The sequence below is a fragment of the Puccinia triticina genome, chromosome 2A (assembly GCF_026914185.1).
Source record: "Puccinia triticina chromosome 2A, complete sequence".
NCBI lineage: Eukaryota > Fungi > Basidiomycota > Pucciniomycetes > Pucciniales > Pucciniaceae > Puccinia > Puccinia triticina.
Genome location: NC_070559.1, coordinates 4,820,351 through 4,840,168, shown reverse-complemented (window position 1 = coordinate 4,840,168; position 19,818 = coordinate 4,820,351). Strand labels below are relative to the sequence as shown.

Below are 19,818 nucleotides of genomic sequence, written 5' to 3'. Positions count from 1 at the left end.
GCGCACTGCGAAAAACTCGTCGCGCACTGCAGGGGGCGTCCACTCGACGTCCCGGCCACAGTGCGCGGAAGCTCAAAATGCTTCGCGCACTGCAAATGAAAAGCTTGAAATTCTCATTTTTTTTTCTGCCAGCCGGCAGAGGGGATTTTTCTTTCCCCTCCTCCATTTTCTTGGGGTATTCGGACCCCCCAGCATGACATAAAAAAAGGATGATAAAAAAATACAAAAAATAAGCGGAGCGCCTCCCCGGGGTGCACCCCCCGGGGATTCTTAACCTGCTAAAAAGCCATGGATTGGGTACCCAGCCCCTCGAAAACAGAGTTTGAGGGGCAGAAGTACATACCCCATGACTTCGCCGTGCGGATGGCCGGCACAGGCTGGTCCCGGAGCGGAGTACATGCACACTCCCCCAATGACCGGCCAGCACGCACGTGGAGTGCAAATCACCGGTCATTGAGGGGATTACGTACTCCTCTTGATGACCGGAACGGTCCCGCTTATTGAGAGGAGTAAACACACCTCTCGATGACCGGAACAGTCCCGGTCATCGAGAGACTAAGCATTCCGCTCGATGACCGGAACAGTCCCGGTCATCGAGAGCAATTGATCCCCTCAATGAACGGAACGGACCCGGACATCGAGAGGAGGAACACTCTCGATGACCGGGTCTGTTCCAGTCGTCAAGGGGAGTGTTTACTCCTCTCGACGACTGGAACAGAGCCGGTCACGGTCATTGAGAGGAGTAAACACTGCTCCTCTCGACGACTGGAACAGACCCGGTCACGGTCATCGAGAGGAGTAAACACTGCTCTTCTCAACGACTGAAACAGACCCGGTCATCGAGAGTGTTCCTCCTCTTGATGGCCGGGTCCGTTCCATTCATTGAGGGGATTAAGTGCTCCTCTCGATGACCGGAGCGAACCGTTCATCAATCCTCTCCTTGAACAGTTCGCTCCGGTCATTGAGGGAGTGTTTCTCTACTCGGTGACCGCAGCAGACTCAGTCATCAAGATGATTATTTTCTCAATGCCCGGGTTCGTTCCGGTCATTGAGTGGTGTATTTAATCCTCTCGATAACCGGGACCGTTCCGGTCATCAAGAGATGTGTTTACTCCTCTCGATAAGCGGGACCGTTCTGGTCATCGAGAGGAGTACGTAATCCCCTTGATGACCGGTGATTTGCACTCCACGTGCGTGCTGGCCGGTCATTGGGGGAGTGTGCATGTACTCCGCTCCGGGACCAGCCTGTGCCGGCCATCCGCACGGCGAAGTCATGGGGTATGTACTTCTGCCCCTCGAACTCTGTTTTCGAGGGGCTGGGTACCCGATACATGGCTTTTTAGCAGGTTAAAAATCCCCGGGGGGTGCGACCCGGGGAGGCGCTCCGCTTATTTTTTGTATTTTTTTATCATCCTTTTTTTATGTCATGCTGGGGGGTCCAAATACCCCAAGAAAATGGAGGAGGGGCAAGAAAGATCCCCTCTGCCGGCTGGCAGAAAAAAAAATGAGAATTTCATGGTTTATTTTCTGCAGTGCGCGAAGCGTTTTGAGCTTCCGCGCACTGTGGCCGGGACGTCGAGTGGACGCCCCCTGCAGTGCGCAACGAGTTTTTCGCAGTGCGCGAAGTACATCCGTGATTAAAAACTCTTGAGGTAATGGACTACTGTTTGACTAAAAGAAATTGTTTGAGTTTTATTAGTTCTTGTTTGTAATTCCCTGTTGATGATAATATATAAATGAAATTCTTTTTCTTTACTTTTCTTAATGGTAATAATTGGTATTTTAACTTATTGAACAACCTAAGATGAAACTTGTCGATTGACTAATGATAATGATAAGAACTTTTCATCAGTTTTTAGTTATTTAACTTGTTGCTCATCATAGTATACTGCTCACCGGATGGTGAACTTATACAATCAATGAGGCTTCTTGAGATTTGTTTTATTTGAGATTCAACACTGATGCAAGTAGCAATGATTGAGATTGTTGATGTTAGTGTTACTAAAAACCTCTTTCTCAACAAGACACAGAAGTCATTTACTAACCTTGAGTACAATGATTACTGCTCTTTAACATCTATGCGTGTGACATCACATGATCTAGAGCACTTTGCTTGTTTTCCAATTGGCTGTTCCAATGTGGAACCTGCCAAATCTGCATGCATGAAAAACTCATTTCAGCATTTATGTTTATCCCTGTGGGTATGTACACTTTGTACTACTCACCTGGGTGTATTATTTCAATAGAATCACTAGAATTCCAACAACGTTGGGGTCCAGGCCTGAGAAGGACAGGTTTTTTGCATTATTTTTTTGTATTTTGATTTCAACATCCTGTAGCACCTACAACTGAGCATCTCAACAAAGAATCAAAATGAGGGAAGTGGAGCCCACCTTCTTGCTAGAGATGGCAAAAGGGTACCCGGCACCAGTGGGGGGGGGGGGGGGTACCTGCCTGCCCTGACAGGTACCCGCAGACAGGTAGCAGGTGCGGGTGTTCAGGGAAAAAAATGGTGGGTACCCGTCTTGTTTGGCTGGAGAGCCCCTAGGTGAGGTACAGATCCCACCTTGACAAGAGCCTCTTGGAGAGCAGGTACATGCACCTGCCCGCCAAGGGGCTCTTGGTGAGCAGGCTCGGCGGGTAGGTGTATGTATCCCTGCTTGCCGAGAGCCTTGCCTGCTTGCCGAGAAGGATAACTCTTGGCGAGCAGGCATGCAGATCCCACCTTGCCAAGCAGGTATACATACAACTTACTTGCACCTGCCCGCCAAGGGACTCTTGGCAAGCAGGCTCGGCGGGCAGGTGTTTATATACCTGCTCGCCAAGAGTTATCCTTCTCAGCAAGCAGGCAAGGCTCTTGGCGAGCAGGTATACATACACCTACCCGCCAAGCCTGCTCACCAAGAGCCCCTTGGCGGGCAGGTGCATGTATACCTGCTCGCCGAGAGGCTCTTGGCGAGGTGGGATCTGTACCTGCCCGCCGAGGGGCTCTTGGCGAGCAGGGATGTTTATGCCCTAACTTAACATAAGTCCCCTCCTTCCAAGGAGGCGTGAAGCGCCTCCAAAGGAGGGACTTGAATATAATGTCCCAAATCTTGCATGAGCGCAACCAGCCATTTTGGCTGGGGAGGGCATTACAACCCCCAAATCACCCACAAGCGCTCTGATTCTGGTCACGCCTCCCAGACCATTGAAAAGCTTGTGATTTTTTGGTATATGTACGTCCCTCAAAGCTCCACATTTACATAGCATTAGGAAACTGTGGGGATGGATAATTATTGGGCATTGGAGTGATCCGCCCAATGCAGGCCCAGATAAACTCTTGGATCAATCCGCTCCTTATGGCATAAATAGCAAAATGCATATATCATAAGCCATAAGCGCCACCAATTGCAAATATGTACATATTTCATTAAAAATACAATTTAATACTTCAAGAGCTGTGGGACTCTCCCTGATCCAACAAGAGTGGAATCCGGCGGGTCATCAAAATCTAATTTCCCAAATGCGTAAGTGCCCTTGCAAAAATAGCTGCTGAGCAGGCCATTTATGGCCGAATTTCCCCCAAAAAAATCCAGCATATGCCCAAGATGGGCAGCTAAAACTTTTCCAAAAGGCATTGAAGAGAGTTCATTTATTTATTTTTAACTTTATGCTGAGTTTATTTTTCATCATTTCCCTGCCAAAATTTGACTGTCCTCAGGCCGCGGGTCCAACTTTACAAGTAAGCCCCTCCTTCAGAGAGCGTCCCTTCGGGACGCGGGGTCGGGCCCCCCCGACCCTCCAATCAAGAGGCTTAGTTAAGCTTGGTGTATGCCTCCTCATCAAGAGCTATCTGCACGCCCGTGCATGCCCGTGCAGGCCCATGTAGGGGCATGCATGCCCACGCACACCCTTTTCAAAGGGTGTGGGCGTGGGCATGCCCCCGGGGGTGCACTTATCAACGCGCATTACAGTGGGGGGTACCCCGGGTACCTACCTTCCACACCCGGGTACTGTTGAAATGACAACCAGAGAACAGTTGAGGACTCGAGGAAGAAATCTTGAGTGAGATGGTGAAGATTTGAGGCCTCAAGGAGAAAAGCTCAGAGGCACCCAGAAAAGGAGAAGAAACCCCAGAAAGAGGTCAAGCTGCTAGCTATATAAGACTACAAGAGACTCACTGGTGCGCGCAGAAAGCTGATGGTGTTTTGATTATCCAGATGAGCAGACCTTGTAGCTATTACAACTGAGACTAAGGATCGCCAAGTGATACCCGTTTGGTGGTACCCGGCACCCGCGGCCTCACGGCGGGTACCCGCCCGCGGGTGCCGGGTGCGGGTGCGGGTGTTGGAATTTGGCGAAAAAAACCCCAGGTACCCGGGTACCCGTGGTCAACACCCGCCACTGTATTTTGGATCAAGGTGCCGCAGCACCTCTTGAGGCCCTCGATGACCGGTCGGTGCTGGTCATTGAGAGGGCTACACAACCCCCTCGATGACCGACACACACCGGTCATCGAAAAGGCACACCTCCCTCTTGATTACCGGCACACATCGGTCATCGAGAAGGTGCACAACCCTCTCGATGACCGGCAGAGACCAGTCATTGAGAGGGTCTCACTCAGCCCTCTCGATGACTGGCACACACCGGTCATCAAGAAGGCACCCTCCCTCTTGATGACCGGCCCACACCGGTCATCAAGAAGGCACACCTCCCTCTTGATGAACGGCACACATCGGTCATCAAGAAGGCACATTTCTCTCCTGCAAGTACCCGCGGTACCCGCGAAAAACACCCGCGGTACCCGCCCGCGGGTGCCGGATGGGATCGCGGGTGTCCAGACTTGCTAAAAAACAGCGGCAGTACCCGCACCCGCCGCGGGTACCCGGGTTCACTTGGCCATCCTTAACTGAGACCATCCGCACCGGGCGCTAAGTGAGCCCGGATTAGGGCACTTAGTTTGACCCCGCAACCACATCGGGTTGGATCAACCGGGGATCAACTTGACCCGGAGCTTGGTTTGGAGCTAGTGGGGTATAAATCTAGCCCCCACTAGTCCTTGGACTAACCTCTAAAATGAATATGCATCATGCTCAATGACATGAACTCTATGTGTTTAGGTGCCAAACACATACCATACAGGCACCTAATCACATAATCTCCAACAGCCTTGGACCTCCCAATCTACACCAATGCGGTCGGCCACTCCGATTAGCTTACTCCAACCGTAATCCGAGATAGTTAGTCCAGACTAACTTAGCAACGGATGCGGATGCTCTGAGGGACAAGGTGTGGGCAGAAGGTGAACAAGCATATTCATCTGGAGGGAGGAAAAAGGAGTGACAGATGTGTGACAGGGAGAGAAATGGACCCTGGGCTGTTGCAGTTTCAACAGGTACCTCCCCCTCCGCACCCGGGTACCCCCCCTTGCGGGTGCCGGGTGCGGGTACAAGTGTCTCAAAATCAGTGAAATTGCAGGGGGTACCCGTACCCGCAACAGGTACCCGGGTGCCATTTGTCATCTCTACTTCTTGCCTATGATTTCTAAAAAAACCTATGTCAAAAGTGACATTATTGAGATTTCTACATGTGTTTCAAGAAAGCCATTTTAAGGGCTCTGAGGGGTGTGAAAGGGGTGTGATAGCATTTTGACCTGGCAACAAATCTGTAACTACTGTGACAGATGATTGGCTGCTGGCCAGCTTTACAAATGGTTTCAAACACATTGGCAGCTTTTTTCTTAAGATTTCAATAGTTCATAAGTCCTGAGGATTCCAATGGTGCCCTTGGCTTCTCAAATTTTAGAGGGGTTGGGGGTCATCTGGGGGGTTTTATGGTCTTTCCAGCCATTTGGCTGGTACTGCTCACGCGAGAACCTTGACATTGTGTGCAAGTCTCTCCCTGGCGGGAGGGTTCTCGCATCCCGCGAGCACGGGAGGGACTTATGTGTTAAGTTTGATCTCAAGCTTGGTTTGAATGCTACTCAAACTGGTCTTTTCATCTTGATCAATGGAAAATTGTGACACGTAGTGTTCATTCGAATCTTCTGGGTCATTCAAACATTCTAGCGGTGATGATAAATTTGCTTATAGCGCGCGGGTATTTAAATAAGTGATCGGAACAAATCGATAAGAAAACATACTTTCCGCTAAGGGATAATCCCAATGTGGAAATAATCTATCGCAACTTAGGGCCACGTAATGTGTGCAATCAAAAAGTCAAAGGCAAACGAAAGTACTAGCGTTTCAGAGCGCTAAGTGATGACATGAAAGCTCATTGTGTTCAAAGATGTTTTAGTTAAAAATTGTTCTGGTTGTTTTACAGTGGTGCTCAGTTCGAGAAAACCTTTCGAGCCTCTCTAACAGTCTCCTTTGCTGGGCCCATGGTATCGAAGCTTCAAATGAGAGAGGAAAAGTTAGGCATCGGAGAGACAAAGGGCAATGTAGCACATTAAATAAGTGGCTGGTTGAACTGACAAGTAGATCCCGCCCATCTTGTTTTTCTTGGCAAATTTAGCCTTAAGGACGGTGCTAGCTTTATCGTCGTACGAGATCAGGTATTTCTTGCTGACGAGGAAGGGCTGAGAAAAGGCGAGAAACATGACGAAGATGCTGAATATACCGATAGTTTAGACTCGGGAGGTGGAGAGCTCCGGACTGACCTGGCCACTGCAATTGTCAAAGTGTCGCCTGTATCCCCCGAGACCACGACTTTGGTCCTGGGCCAAATATCCATTGCTGATAAGTTCATTTACAAGGTACGACCCACCCGCACCTTCGAATACGCCACAGATGTTTTTGCCTGCCTTGTCGTCGAAAGCGCCTCCGGGCTGTTTATGAAAAAAGCAGACATGGGCGGGATATCAACACGAATCAAGATAGATCTGATATGATCTGTGCTAGTGGCTTACAGGCATGGTCGCGGTTTTTTGCTGGTAGTAGAACGAGGCTTTGTTGCCACCAACAATCTTAGGTACCAGCTTCGATGAAGTCAGCTGGAAACGCTTGGCATACCCCGGGATACCCAAGAGGACCTGAGATGCCTTGAAGCCTTGTTTGAGTGCAATCTGAAAGCCGGTTTTGACGGATTGAGCTGAGTCTTCATCGGCACATGTGGCATCAAGTGGAGCGATTGGGCCGCTGGTTTTAGACCAGAGGCCGTAAACATCGTACGCCATGAGGTTGCTGGTTCAACAGATACTATCTCAAGTCAGGTCAAATCATTCCAGCGACATCAGACTGTTCGCCCCAGCTCACATGTAGTCTAAGTTTTTTGCTAGGAGAGCAGTCTCCTCCGCCGTGGCAACCAACCCAGTGGCGCCATTGAAACCGTTTAAGCTGACAGCTGCGGAAAGCTCACCTTCGGGCCATAAAGCGCGTATCTCCTGAGCCATTAGAAGGGTACATCATTTTCAGATGACGAAATGAGAGTTGCATGTGAGGAGTGGCTCTTCTTTACCTTCACGAGTAAGCCAAAATTGACGACATCAGTGGGGCGCTTAGTGTTGCATCCAATCCCGTCACTAAGAGAGCACGTCGGTACATCATAAGCAATGCACTTCGTCTGTGTTTGCAGGCATCGACTTACCCATTAGGATCTGCGAGACAACGGGGCCAAAATAATCAACAAATGGAGGAACTAGGCGGCAAATTCAGCTTGGATGTTGCCAACTCACATTCCCAGTCCAAGTCAAGCCCAGTGAAGCGATGTTGCTTGGCAAAATTGACGAGGGATTGCGCAAAATGGTGGCGAGAGGCTGCAGTCGCGGCCAAGTTCGAAAACTGCCTGAATAATTGGATAGACAATCTTATGAGATCAAGTGCCGTGCAAGATAGAAGATCCACGAGAAAAGTATAGGAACACATACTGTGAGGCGGTCCAACCACCGACGCTGAAGACAGGATTCACCTTGTCTGAAGGGGGAGATCCGAGTCAAGGCAAGTTGGAAATCAGGTCTTACTGAGAGACGGACGCACGTTTCTGAGCTTCTTCGACGAAGCCCTTCACCAGATCCGATGCTTGCTGTTTACTGAGGGCAGGGTCAAAGGACAAGGAGCCATCTTTCTCCGGGATAATCGGAAAAAAAAGGACATCCGTGTATGCAGCTGCGAAATAAATGAGTTGACAAGAAGGTATCAGTGGGGCGTATTACATATTATAAAATACTGCTTGATGAATGGACTGGATGCTTACCCCAATCTATCTGTGCAGGGGATTGGGCATCGGAATTGTAAGTGGGATAGTACCCGTTGACCTTGGCTGAGCCGTCGCCTCTGACGCGACGGGCATCCGTGATAGTAGCTAGCAAAAGAGAAGCCAACAGGAATGATCCTAAAAATGATTGCGAAAGCGACCTCATGATGATAGTGTGCTAAAGATGGAAGCGGATGACGATGCGGAAATGAAAGAATATAATGCCGGGGGCATGGACTGATGTGGGAAGATGGCAAAGCGAAATTGCGTCCCCTTGGTCCATCTTATTTATGGGTCCCCACATGAGGAGATACGGACGCGAAGAGAACATAAACATGGCGCGTGGAGATCCTGTATTTGTGGCTGAACACTGCACGCCTATACAGTGCTATGTACATAATGTCATGATCAAGTCAGATCATGCCTTGGTAAAGGATGGAGGAATGAAGAATTAGAATCATGTAGCTACAGTACTACATAATGATAATACGCTGGATTACCAAAGCTGTAAAGGTTCTGGAATCTGTACAAGGTCTCGTGAGGAAACGTTCTGCTGTTTAAATGCACGACCGATGGGCCGAGGACCGAGTGCCACATGGTGATCTTGCCAGCGCTTGCACAGTGCAGCTTCAGTCCAAGATCACGATGTGCTTGTGACGGCGGACAAGTGGCGGCAAAAGGGTAGAGGCGAAAGTCGAGTGACGAATCACACACCAAAGGCCCTCGGGAAAAGCCAAAGAGCCCGGGCAAGCACCGAGAGCAGCCCCTTGGCCCCCTCCGCCGCATCCTGTATCCAGTATCCTTGGACAAATGTTTGCGGGGCCCTTGATCAAAAGATCCCTCAAGCCACACCACTGCTCGGAGCTATGATGTTGGGCAGGTATTATACACTTTGAGGCGATGAATTGAACTTAGGCTCAAATCCTTCCTGCGCCGTTCCGGGAACAACGGGACATTGACGTTATTCAAAACTTTTGGAGACAACTGTTCAGGAACAGATGTAATCTGTTGAGAACAAGGGCAGGGGCTGAAAGTCTTAGACGAGACTTTCAGGAATTCAGAGCCAGGATCTGCTCACGTACATCAGTGCAGTCACGGTCAGCCACCACACATTGAATATTGGGTCTTCAATCTCAGTGAGGGGAGTCCGGACGCGTGACAAGCGGAGCGATGGATGCCCGGCAGTGCTCACGCCGACACTCGGAGCCGCATCAGGACCCTGGCAACCCCCTGTAAATGGGCGGCATGTAAAATCCCCAATTTTTCCAAAATTCATACATTTTCACAGCCCATTCATACATGTTTCATGTGTACCCTCAGAGGATTTCGAAAAATTTCATACATATTTCATGCCTACCATTTTTTTTCCGCGGGAGGGGGTGCAAGCCTGTTTTTTGAAGCTATCCATTTTTTCTAGCTTCAAGGGCGCCAGTGCACATGAAAAAACATCAAAATAAGAAAGAAAATGTCTTGAATTACTGTACTAATGTTGAATAAATACAATCAACTGAAAATTCAATCAAGCTTTATTTTTTTTCTTTGCAAGAGCTTTCATATGTAAGAACTCTTTTTCCCAGTGTTCCAAGAATGAAGGTTGAGACATGGCAAGATAAAAAAAATTCATCAACTGGAGATGTCATCAACAAATGTCTGGGCGCGCACTTTGCGCTAAACTGGCACAATTGAACAAATTTGACTGTTGACCATCCTGACAGGTCCTGCCAAGGGGGGGTTGAGAGGGAGCACTTGGTGACTCCTGGCTGGTCTCATACATTTTTCAACCATCCTGACAGGTGCTGTCAAGGGGGGGGGGGTCGAGAGGGAGCGCTTGGTGGCTCCCAGCTGGTCTCATACATTTTTCATTACTACCCTCCCTTCCCTGAGGAAAATCTCATACATTTGAGGTGCCTACCCTTAATGGTAAAAAAAGGCATTCATACCATTTTCATGTGTACCATTTTGTGATTTTGCCAAATAATTCATACATTTTCATGCCGCCCATTTATAGGGGGCTGCCAGGGTCCTGCCGCATCCGGACAGAGTCCCAAATACATATCCCATGTCAATTTTTGGATAAATTCTTTGGAATAGATACAGTCAAGCAAAAATGGTATGCGTGAATATGTTGTCACACCAAAAAAAAAATCTTCACCATCCCTCCGAGGCGGGCGTGTCGCGCCCAGAGGGGGAGGTATAAAAAGGCACAGAAACTGCACGGTACAGTCCGGCGGCGGTCAGCTCTCCACGTGTTGATCCAGGGTGTCCAATCTTGGTATGCATTGCTGAATAAGGTTGACTAACCTGCACGGTACAGTCCAGCGGCGGTCAGCTCTCCACAATCTTGGTGAGGAAAGAGAGAGGATCCCGGGCATGCAAGAGCTTGACTGTACGTGCCCAGCAGTGACAGGGTTAGGGTTTGGACCTGTCACTGACGGAGGCTAGTAGCTATGTACACCATGGGCGCACTTTCTTGAATTGGGACCGTTGGTCCTGCGGCTGAGCTCTTTGACCGTCTCGCCAACCCCTCAGGCGTTGGCAACCTGGTGAGAAACCCCGTTTGGTGGCTCCACGGTGGTCAGACCGTTGGTCAACCGGTTGCTTTGAAACCAAAGACCAAACGGATTGAGCCATGAATTGCCAACGGCTGTTGGCAAATTTGCTTTTGCCAGCACTGAGGCTTGAACTGGGGTTGGCTGCCCCCAGTACATGTAGCCCTGGAGCAAGGTTGCCAAGCTCACTACACTGGTCCAGTGGCATCGGCACTGCTTGCAGCCAAGCCACTGGCTGGAACATGCGTATTGGTGCCTGCCGATTGGGCCCCCAGCAGGTGGCAGTGGCGGCCCGGGCCACCAGGCCTCCGGCGGTGACGGGGTGACCTGGGTACATTTTGCACCCGCTCCGGGGATTACCTCCAACACCCAGCCAACGGCTTGGCTTGCCCAACGTTTACCCAAACACACATGTGTACCAATCTGCAACGGTTGCCGCCGCGGGCAGACGAACCGTCAGAACAACGGCAGCGCTTCCCTCCAGATGACGTTCTGGTGCGCCCGTGGTGTACCCGCTTCCTTGATCCTATCCACCTAGTTTCCTTGGCAGATAATGAAGGCCTGCTTCTTGTCTTTCTTTTGGTGTTATGTATCATGTTGTACTGGTCCTCACTGATTTTATAATGATTTTTGAAAACTGTCTGTTTTCTGCTCCCAAGGACTTTTTTTGGTGTGCGCGGGGTGCTTGAACTGCTCATTCGAGCAAAAAAAAGTTCAAAGTGTGATTTTATAAAAATCATTATAAAATCACAAGGTTATGCAGTTTTTCTGAGTTTGGGTTGGATGAAAAGGAAGATGCAGCTCTTCCATAAACCCTGCTCAGACATCCTCAAAGTTTTGAGGACATTGTGTAATTCGAGGCTGAAGTTTTCTCCCACCAAAAGGTGGGAAACTCATCACACGGGTTTGCCGACCTAAGGCGCAAGTCCCCCCTGCGGGGTGGTTCGCTTCGCAAACCAACCAGCCAGCCAAATGGCTGGCGCACCCCGCAGCAGGGGACTTGTGTTAAGTTCGCGGTTGTCGCTGCAGGCAGACAAACCGTCAGAACAACGGCAGCGCATACCTCCAGATGACGTTCTGGTGCGCCCGTGGTGTACATGATGGGTAAGTACATAGATAAACACTACACAGCGGTTAAACATCGCCGCCAATCCGGCCAAAGTTTGGCTGTCAATTTGATGGTTCCCCCCCAGCCAGCATTGACTGTTTGCATGCCGGCCTCCCGTCAACCATCAAGCAGACCACCGAACTTGGCGGCACCCCCGCCAATGTGCAAGCGGACAACCCACTGGCAAAAGTAAGGGCACATTGACCCGTCCGGAAACTCGCCGTCCAACCCAAGACCCCCTACAAAAACCGGTCAGGGCTTGTTGACCGCCCTTTGACAACAAATCACCACCAATTTGCCGTTAATTTGCTGGCTGATCACATCACCCCAAGCCCAAACCACGCTTGCTTCCAGATCCAATGCTGCTCACAGTTCTCCAATCCCTTTTGGCAGACATTCCCGGGTCAACTCACAAGACACGCTCACTATGGTTTTACAGCCACCTGGGCACTTTTTTTTGTTTTTATTGCATTTTACAGTTTTTTTTTGGAACATGGTTGGACTTGAGCGCCGTGCCAAAGTTGACAACTTTGGTCCAGAGCTCGTTTGAGCTTTCTCACCCATCCAGATGCGCCTCAATCACCGCCCCGTACGGCTCAAACGCTGCCCTTGTCAGGGGGAGAATCGGCACCCTTCTTACCATCTCCGCCACTTTCTTCACCAGAACGCTTGCGGGCATCAGCACTCGATCTTTATCTTTGATTGGAACAAACGGCTTGGTGATTGATCCTATGGAACAACTGGCAAAAGTTTGCACCACTGGATCGGATTCCGGCAAGCTCTTGTCAGCTTGAGATTGGAGCAGATGTGGGCTGGTAATGTAAATATTTAAATGCGGAGGGCACACCTGAGCATCATCCGGCGAGTCCGGGGCAGGGCTGAGTCTGTCGAGGCCATAGACCAAGCAGGCCGGCGCTTCATTGCCACTAAAGAGGGTTGTGTCAATGTCAAACCCAACAATCGTGCCCAAGGGAACACCCAGCTTGATGATCACCCTTTAAGAATCAGCCGGGCTAATATCAGCTGGCTTTCAGGCGGAAGCGCTTGTTTTGTAGGAAGGCAAGGAGGAGCAATAGTCAAGGGAAAGTGGCTCGGAAGGAGCTGAGCAAGGTGCGGAGCTTGCTGGAGGATGTGATGTCTCCAGGGGGGAAAGTGTGGCACTCTCTAGAGAGTGCCAGACCGTAATTTTGTCAGGCTCTGGGTCGGATGTCAGTTGAATGTTGGTGGTGCTCCCAGGAGCAAGTAATGGCTATGCTGATGCTGAACTCATTAAAAACTGCAGGCTGGATGTGATCTTGAATGGATCATACTCCCAGTCTAATCTCATGTGGGGATTGGGGAAAAGTTTTGGCTGTCCACCTGCATCACATGATGTGTTTTTCTGTTTAACTGATAATCCCTCCCCAGCCTATCCAGAATTTACTTCCCAGTTTCTCTCCATTGTACATCCTTTACAAGGTAGGAGTGTCAAATTTATGTCACCATGTGAGCAACTACTTGGAAATGAAACCCAGGGTTTTCCACCCTCACTTTGGAGTATCATGCCATTCAGAATTCACTACTTCACTGAATGCATGTTGCTGGTAAAATTTGTGTTGGCTTGTAAAGCCTGCGCATACTGCGGACTCCACACACATTACATTTTACTCATTCATCATCCACTGCGTACTCAGGCAGATTTGTCCCCTCCTCAATCTAGCTTGGCAGAGAATTTAATCTCTCTGCCAACACTAGGTCAGCCTTGTTTCCAATTATGTTTTCTTCCCTTTCTTCCTAGTTTTAAGAAGTATTATCACAGGAGTTCCGGGCATTGGAGGGAGTTACAAATCCCCTTAATGACTGGTACAGGACCAGCTGGTCATTGAAGGGAGTTAAATACCTGCTCAATGTCCCGCTTTGCCAGTCACCAGGAGGAGTTGTAACTCCCCTAAATGACCGGTACTGGCTGGCCACCAATGGAAGTCAACTCTGCTTGATGACCAGCGTTACCGGTCGTCAGAAGGAGTGACAACTCCCCTTGATAACCAGTACTGGTGGTCATTGAAGGGAGCGACAACTCCTCACAATGACCAGTCAGTGCAGGTAGAGATGGCAATCGGTATCCGGGTACCGCCTGCTTTTTTGGCCCAAAACAGATACCCGTACCCGTACTTGGCACCCGCGGCGGCGGTACCCGGGTCTTTCTGGCGGGTACCGGCGGTACCCGCCAAGTTGTTTTTTGTAGATATGTGCCTGCTGGCCGAGAGGGATCCCTCTCAGGGATCCCTCTCGGGCTTCTGCGAGCTGGTATCAGTATACCTGCCGCCGAGAGAGGATTTATACCTGCTTCTCGGCGAGCACTGGTATACACACACCAGCTCGCCGAGAGGGATTCTCTCGGCGAGCTGGTGTGTGTATACCAGTGCTCGCCAAGAGGAATCCCTCTCGGCGAGTTGGTGTATGTATACCGGTGCTCGCCAAGAGGAATCCCTCTCGGCGAGCCGGTCATGGTGTGTGTACACCAGCTTTCCGAACTCTCGGCGAGCTGTTGTGTGTACACCAGCTCTCCGAACTCTCGGCGAGCTGGTGTGTGTACACCAGCTCTCCGAACTCTCGGCGAGCTGGTGTGTGTATACCTGCTCGCCAAGAGGAATCCCTCTTGGCGGGCTGGTGGGCGAGCTGGTGGCGCTGCAGCCGGGGATATCACACAGGACTTGCAGGAGACAAGTCCAGAAGGGGGTCGGGGACATACACAGCGGAAAATAGGTAGCAGTATTGGCGGGTATCAAGCGGCGGTACCCGGGTACCCGCCTAAAAATCACACAAAAACCAACACCCGTACCCGTACTTGGCACCCGCGGCGGCGGTACCCGCAACCCTGATGAGTACCCGCCGGCGGGTGCCGGGTGCCGCCGCGCGGGTACCCGTTTGCCATCTCGAAGTACAGGTCATCAAGGGTAGTAAATCACCTCAACAACTGGTAAAGCTTCTCACCAAGTGGAGTTGTAACTCCCTTCAATGACCAGCTATACCAGTCACTGAGGGGAGTTGCAACTTCCCCTGATGACAGGTACTGACTGGTCATCAAAGGGAGTTACAACTCCTGCCGATGACCAGTAAAGCTGGGTCATCAATGCGGAGTTGTAACTCCCTTCAATGACCACCTGTACTGGTCATCAAGGGGAGTTGTAACTACCCTTGATGGCCAGTCAATACTAGTAATTGGGGGGAGTTACAACTCCTGCCAACAACCGGTACAGCTGGGTCATGGAGAGGAGTTGCAACTCTCCTTGATGACCGGTACAGGTGGTCATTGAAGGGAGTTACAACTCTGCATCAATGACCCAGCTGTACTGGTCATCGAGGGGATGGAACTCTCCTCAATGAATGGTACAGGTGGTCATCAAGAAGAGATACAACTCCCCTTGATGACCTGTACTTTACAGGGGACTGTCCACCCTGACGTTTGGCCGAACATCAGGGTAGACATGTCACACAAGTGACAGTCCATCACCACCTATGTAATGTAATTCTCTTCAATGACCGCCACAGCTGGCCATCAAGAGGAGACACAACTCCCCTCATTGAACTGTACTTTGCAGGGGAGTTTCCACCCTGATGTTTGGTCAAAAATCATGGTGGAAATGTCACACATGTGACCATCTACCTGTAAACCAGCCCAACAAGAGGAATTCCCTCTTTGCGGGCTGGCATACATATACCAACTTGCCAAGAGGGATCACTCTCAGCAGGCTGGTATACATATAAAAGCCCACCAAGGGGGATCTGAGATTTCATGACATGGATTTTATTGAATCTTGGGCTTTATGAGGTTCAATTAAACCTTCATGAAATTAAAACCTATGCACTGGAACAGGCAGGATTTACAACTTGGGCTCCTGCTGCACTTATCTGGCTAAAATTTGGGATCTGCTGTGATATTATTCTCTAGAAGAATGATGGTTGTCTCATCCACAAGCTGTTACAGTAACCCATGATGTGATCCCAGAGCCAACTGAGCTATCAAATATGATTCAAGTTGAGCTGCACTCAAGTCATAAATTGGTCAAGGTGAAATTCCGCCACACTCACTGTATTAAGCTAGAGATGAGATCAGCTTTAGTTAGACACAACATCAACATTGGCTGAAGCTTGAATTGCACACTCTACACAGTTGACATCTAGCAGGGTTCCAGAAATAAATTACGGTCTGGCACTCTCTAGAGAATGCCACACTTTCCCCCCTGGTGTGTGGAGGTGGGCGTGCTGTGGATGGGGTGTGGGCCAGGCAAGGAGGAGGCAGGCGTAGAGGGACACATCTGAGGATGTGGGTTGGTGAGGGTGGGGGAGATGGAGGGTGGCAGTGATCCAATGAGCGGACTTGGAAAAAATGGTGCGGGTGGATGGGTGAGGGCCAAGGGTGACGTTGTGGTGCTCCATTCCAAACCATAAGTAGTATTTTATTGCTTTTCTTTACATATATTCATCATTACATTGCCCATCTTCTTATAACCCTTCACAAATACCTCATTATTATTGCATATTCAGATTCTAAGCCAAATTTCACCTATAGTCACTCATACATAGTACCCCTTTATCTTTAATGGTTCAATAGTTATAAAGGATATAAGATTTACAGAAAACCTACAGTCTTCATTGGTTACAACACTCATTTCATTAGTAACTGACTTAAATCATTACAGTACTTTCCTCTTACAGTTACTTTCTCACATATTAAACCCTTTACAGACATTACTCATTATGTACTATCCCTATTTGCACACATTGCATCATTGGATCTGTGCTCACCTCTTTTAGTAGTGCTCATCATTACAAGCTGTTACTATGTTCACATCACCTTCCCCATTTGTACAGTCTTTCTTCCCATAGCCAGAATTCCCATGTCTGTGCTCATACTTGTACCCCCCTGTGGTTTCTTTCACTTATAAACTCCCCTCAGCTGCTGTACTTCCCCCTCATGCTGGTTTGTTTTGGATTATCCCCCCCCCCCCATAGTATAAATCTCATCACTTGCACACTTGGCTCTTACCCTTCTCCTCAGATTGTACTCTTTACTAGACTATCATCACTTGCATATCTTTGCTATCACCTCCCATCTTGAACTCAGAATTGAACCCCATTACATACTTTGCTCTCAACCTCTCATCCTTTGCACATTTTGCTCACAACCCTCATTTCCACTCACCTCATCCTCAAGCTTGTGGTATTCCAACTAGACATTGATTGATATACATAAACTCCTTATTCTAGACCTCACTAAGGATTAGTAGAACTCAAGCCACACCCTTTTCTTTCTTCTTTTTCTTAGTGTTACTCTCATCCCCTCAGCATTAGTCAGGAAGGCAGCCTCATCAGCACCCTTGCATAGCTTACATTAGTACTAGTGTTGCTATCCATTTCCCTTCCAAGCTCTATTCTCCCCTTTCAGTAGTTCCACAAGTGGTGTCCCAACAGTGGCCTGATTTCCTTCTTATTCTTCAGTCTTATACACCTCTAGCATAAGATTTTCATCATCACCTCTAGTTTTGGCTATAAATCCACATTATTAATCACAATCACACCCTTCTTACCCCAGTCCTTCATTCAAATCCTTCTATCCCTCATCAATTCCCTTCAAAATATCTTCTACTCCATCCCTCTTATCAAAGATCTCCATTTAAACTCTTCCCTCTCCCTCCATCATGGCCAGTTTCTCTCTTCAACCCATTCCTCAGAATCAACAAAATCATCCTGAAACCTTGAGGAAACCTTTTTCAGCCACTAATTCCTCAAATAGTCCGCAAGCAAAGAATTATAAATTTTTATATTGCTTCCAGAAAGGTCACACCATCTCCAGGTGCCATATAGTCACTTATGATAAGCGGAAAGGATTAATTAGACAAACTAGCAATACTGGCATATGGCTCTCAGATAATTCCTACATCCCTTTAGATTTATCTCGGCCTGTTAAAAGTGTAGTTGAATGTTTAGTTGCTGCTCGGACCCTCGAATCTTTCACCTGTTCCTCCTCTTTGGCTTCCCTCAATCAATCTCTTGCTTTGGGTGGAGTTTGCGAAGGAACGGATACACTGGAAAACCTCAGCATGACCCCGGCCCTGTTATTGGATCAGAGTACAGCTACGGATCAGATAGACCTCACCAATGACCTCCCCTACGTTGGATCTCTCAAAATCACGGTGAACGAACGCAATTGCAAAGCAAAGGTGTATTCGAATTCGATCTTCAATTTTCTCATGGAAGGCAAGGCTTGGACGGTTGGTTTGGATGTGCGCCGTTGAGGATTTTGCATACCAGGAACGCGGCCGGGTGATTACATTGAGGTCAATGGGATAGCCGCTGCCACCGTATCACTTGGAAAGGTATCCAGCGTTACCTCCTTTTTGGTTACTGACAGGATTGGACCTTTGATCCTTGGCAAAACATTCCTGGACGACTTCCCTGCCAAGCTACAGCGTAAAGGATTGTTGGGCCCAGCGCTGGCATTCTCAGACTCAAGTGGAACAAAGTACATTGCTCCAATCATTGACACTAGGAAGAACAAATACGACAATCAGGACAAATCAATGACCAGTCCTCCTTGAGAGTGCTGCATTGTTTAACCCACCGGGACTGTTGCTAGCGGCTATCAGCACTCGTTTTTGACACCGGTGAACAACCCGGCATTCTCCCTAACTTCCGCTTATAATCACTTGTTTTTGATGACGGTCTGCAACTCGGAAACCTTTCACTTTTCTATTTCTTTTTGATTCCAGGGTCTCAGTCATTATATACTCAGATACTCAGAAATTCAGTCATTCAACCCCAAATCATTCACAACCTTCAGAAATTACAATTATCAACCCCATCAATCATCATCAATCATTGCATTCTTCCATTGGCCTCAGTTAGGCAGGAAAATTATTGTATTCTTCAGAGTGGAATTTAGTCTAATATGTGTCTGTCTCAAGGATATTGCCTTCAGAAGAGTTAGATCTTCTTAAACATTCAACCCCTCATTGATAATTGGACCTTCTTTTGGAAACTGGACTCTTTTTGATTGGATACTGGACTATGGATACTCTGGATACATAGGACTATTGGACTTTGGATTGGACTTGGATATACTGGACTTGGATTATACTTGGATTCTATTTGGCTTTGGACACTGGACTCTGGATTTGGACTGCTACTCAGGACTTTGGATTTCACCTTTTGGAGGAGGAACACTGGACTTTGGACCTTGGACTCTTGGACTCAACATTCTTCAAATCTTTCTGGATCACCCTTCTCTTTGGTGCATTGCCTGGGGACAGACAATAAGTTGGGGGAGGATGTGGTGCTCCATTCCAAACCATAAGTAGTATTTTATTGCTTTTCTTTACATATATTCATCATTACATTGCCCATCTTCTTATAACCCTTCACAAATACCTCATTATTATTGCATATTCAGATTCTAAGCCAAATTTCACCTATAGTCACTCACACATAGTACCCCTTTATCTTCAATGGTTCAATAGTTATAAAGGATATAAGATTTACAGAAAACCTACAGTCTTCATTGGTTACAACACTCATTTCATTAGTAACTGACTTAAATCATTACAGTACTTTCCTCTTACAGTTACTTTCTCACATATTAAACCCTTTACAGACATTACTCATTATGTACTATCCCTATTTGCACACATTGCATCATTGGATCTGTGCTCACCTCTTTTAGTAGTGCTCATCATTACAAGCTGTTACTATGTTCACATCACCTTCCCCATTTGTACAGTCTTTCTTCCCATAGCCAGAATTCCCATGTCTGTGCTCATACTTGTACCCCCCTGTGGTTTCTTTCACTTATAAACTCCCCTCAGCTGCTGTACTTCCCCCTCATGCTGGTTTGTTTTGGATTATCCCCCCCCCCCCCATAGTATAAATCTCATCACTTGCACACTTGGCTCTTACCCTTCTCCTCAGATTGTACTCTTTACTAGACTATCATCACTTGCATATCTT

General features: G+C 48.4%; 2 protein-coding genes across 2 annotated transcripts; one reads left to right on the top strand and one right to left on the bottom strand.

Annotated features, from left to right (window-relative positions):
- Positions 1 to 6,312: 6,312 nt before the first annotated feature.
- Positions 6,313 to 8,341, bottom strand: PtA15_2A522 (uncharacterized protein; the record flags this gene model as incomplete). Its single annotated transcript, XM_053166550.1, has 9 exons — positions 6,313 to 6,376; positions 6,459 to 6,562; positions 6,644 to 6,811; positions 6,893 to 7,166; positions 7,239 to 7,341; positions 7,658 to 7,767; positions 7,850 to 7,895; positions 7,959 to 8,087; positions 8,176 to 8,341. The coding sequence occupies 9 exons, from the start codon at positions 8,339 to 8,341 to the stop codon at positions 6,313 to 6,315; spliced, it is 1,164 nt and encodes a 387-aa protein (XP_053017760.1).
- Positions 8,342 to 17,915: 9,574 nt separating this feature from the next.
- PtA15_2A521 (uncharacterized protein) lies at positions 17,916 to 18,413 on the top strand (the record flags this gene model as incomplete). Its single annotated transcript, XM_053166549.1, has 2 exons — positions 17,916 to 18,086; positions 18,153 to 18,413. The coding sequence occupies 2 exons, from the start codon at positions 17,916 to 17,918 to the stop codon at positions 18,411 to 18,413; spliced, it is 432 nt and encodes a 143-aa protein (XP_053017759.1).
- Between the last annotated feature and the right edge of the window lie 1,405 nt (positions 18,414 to 19,818).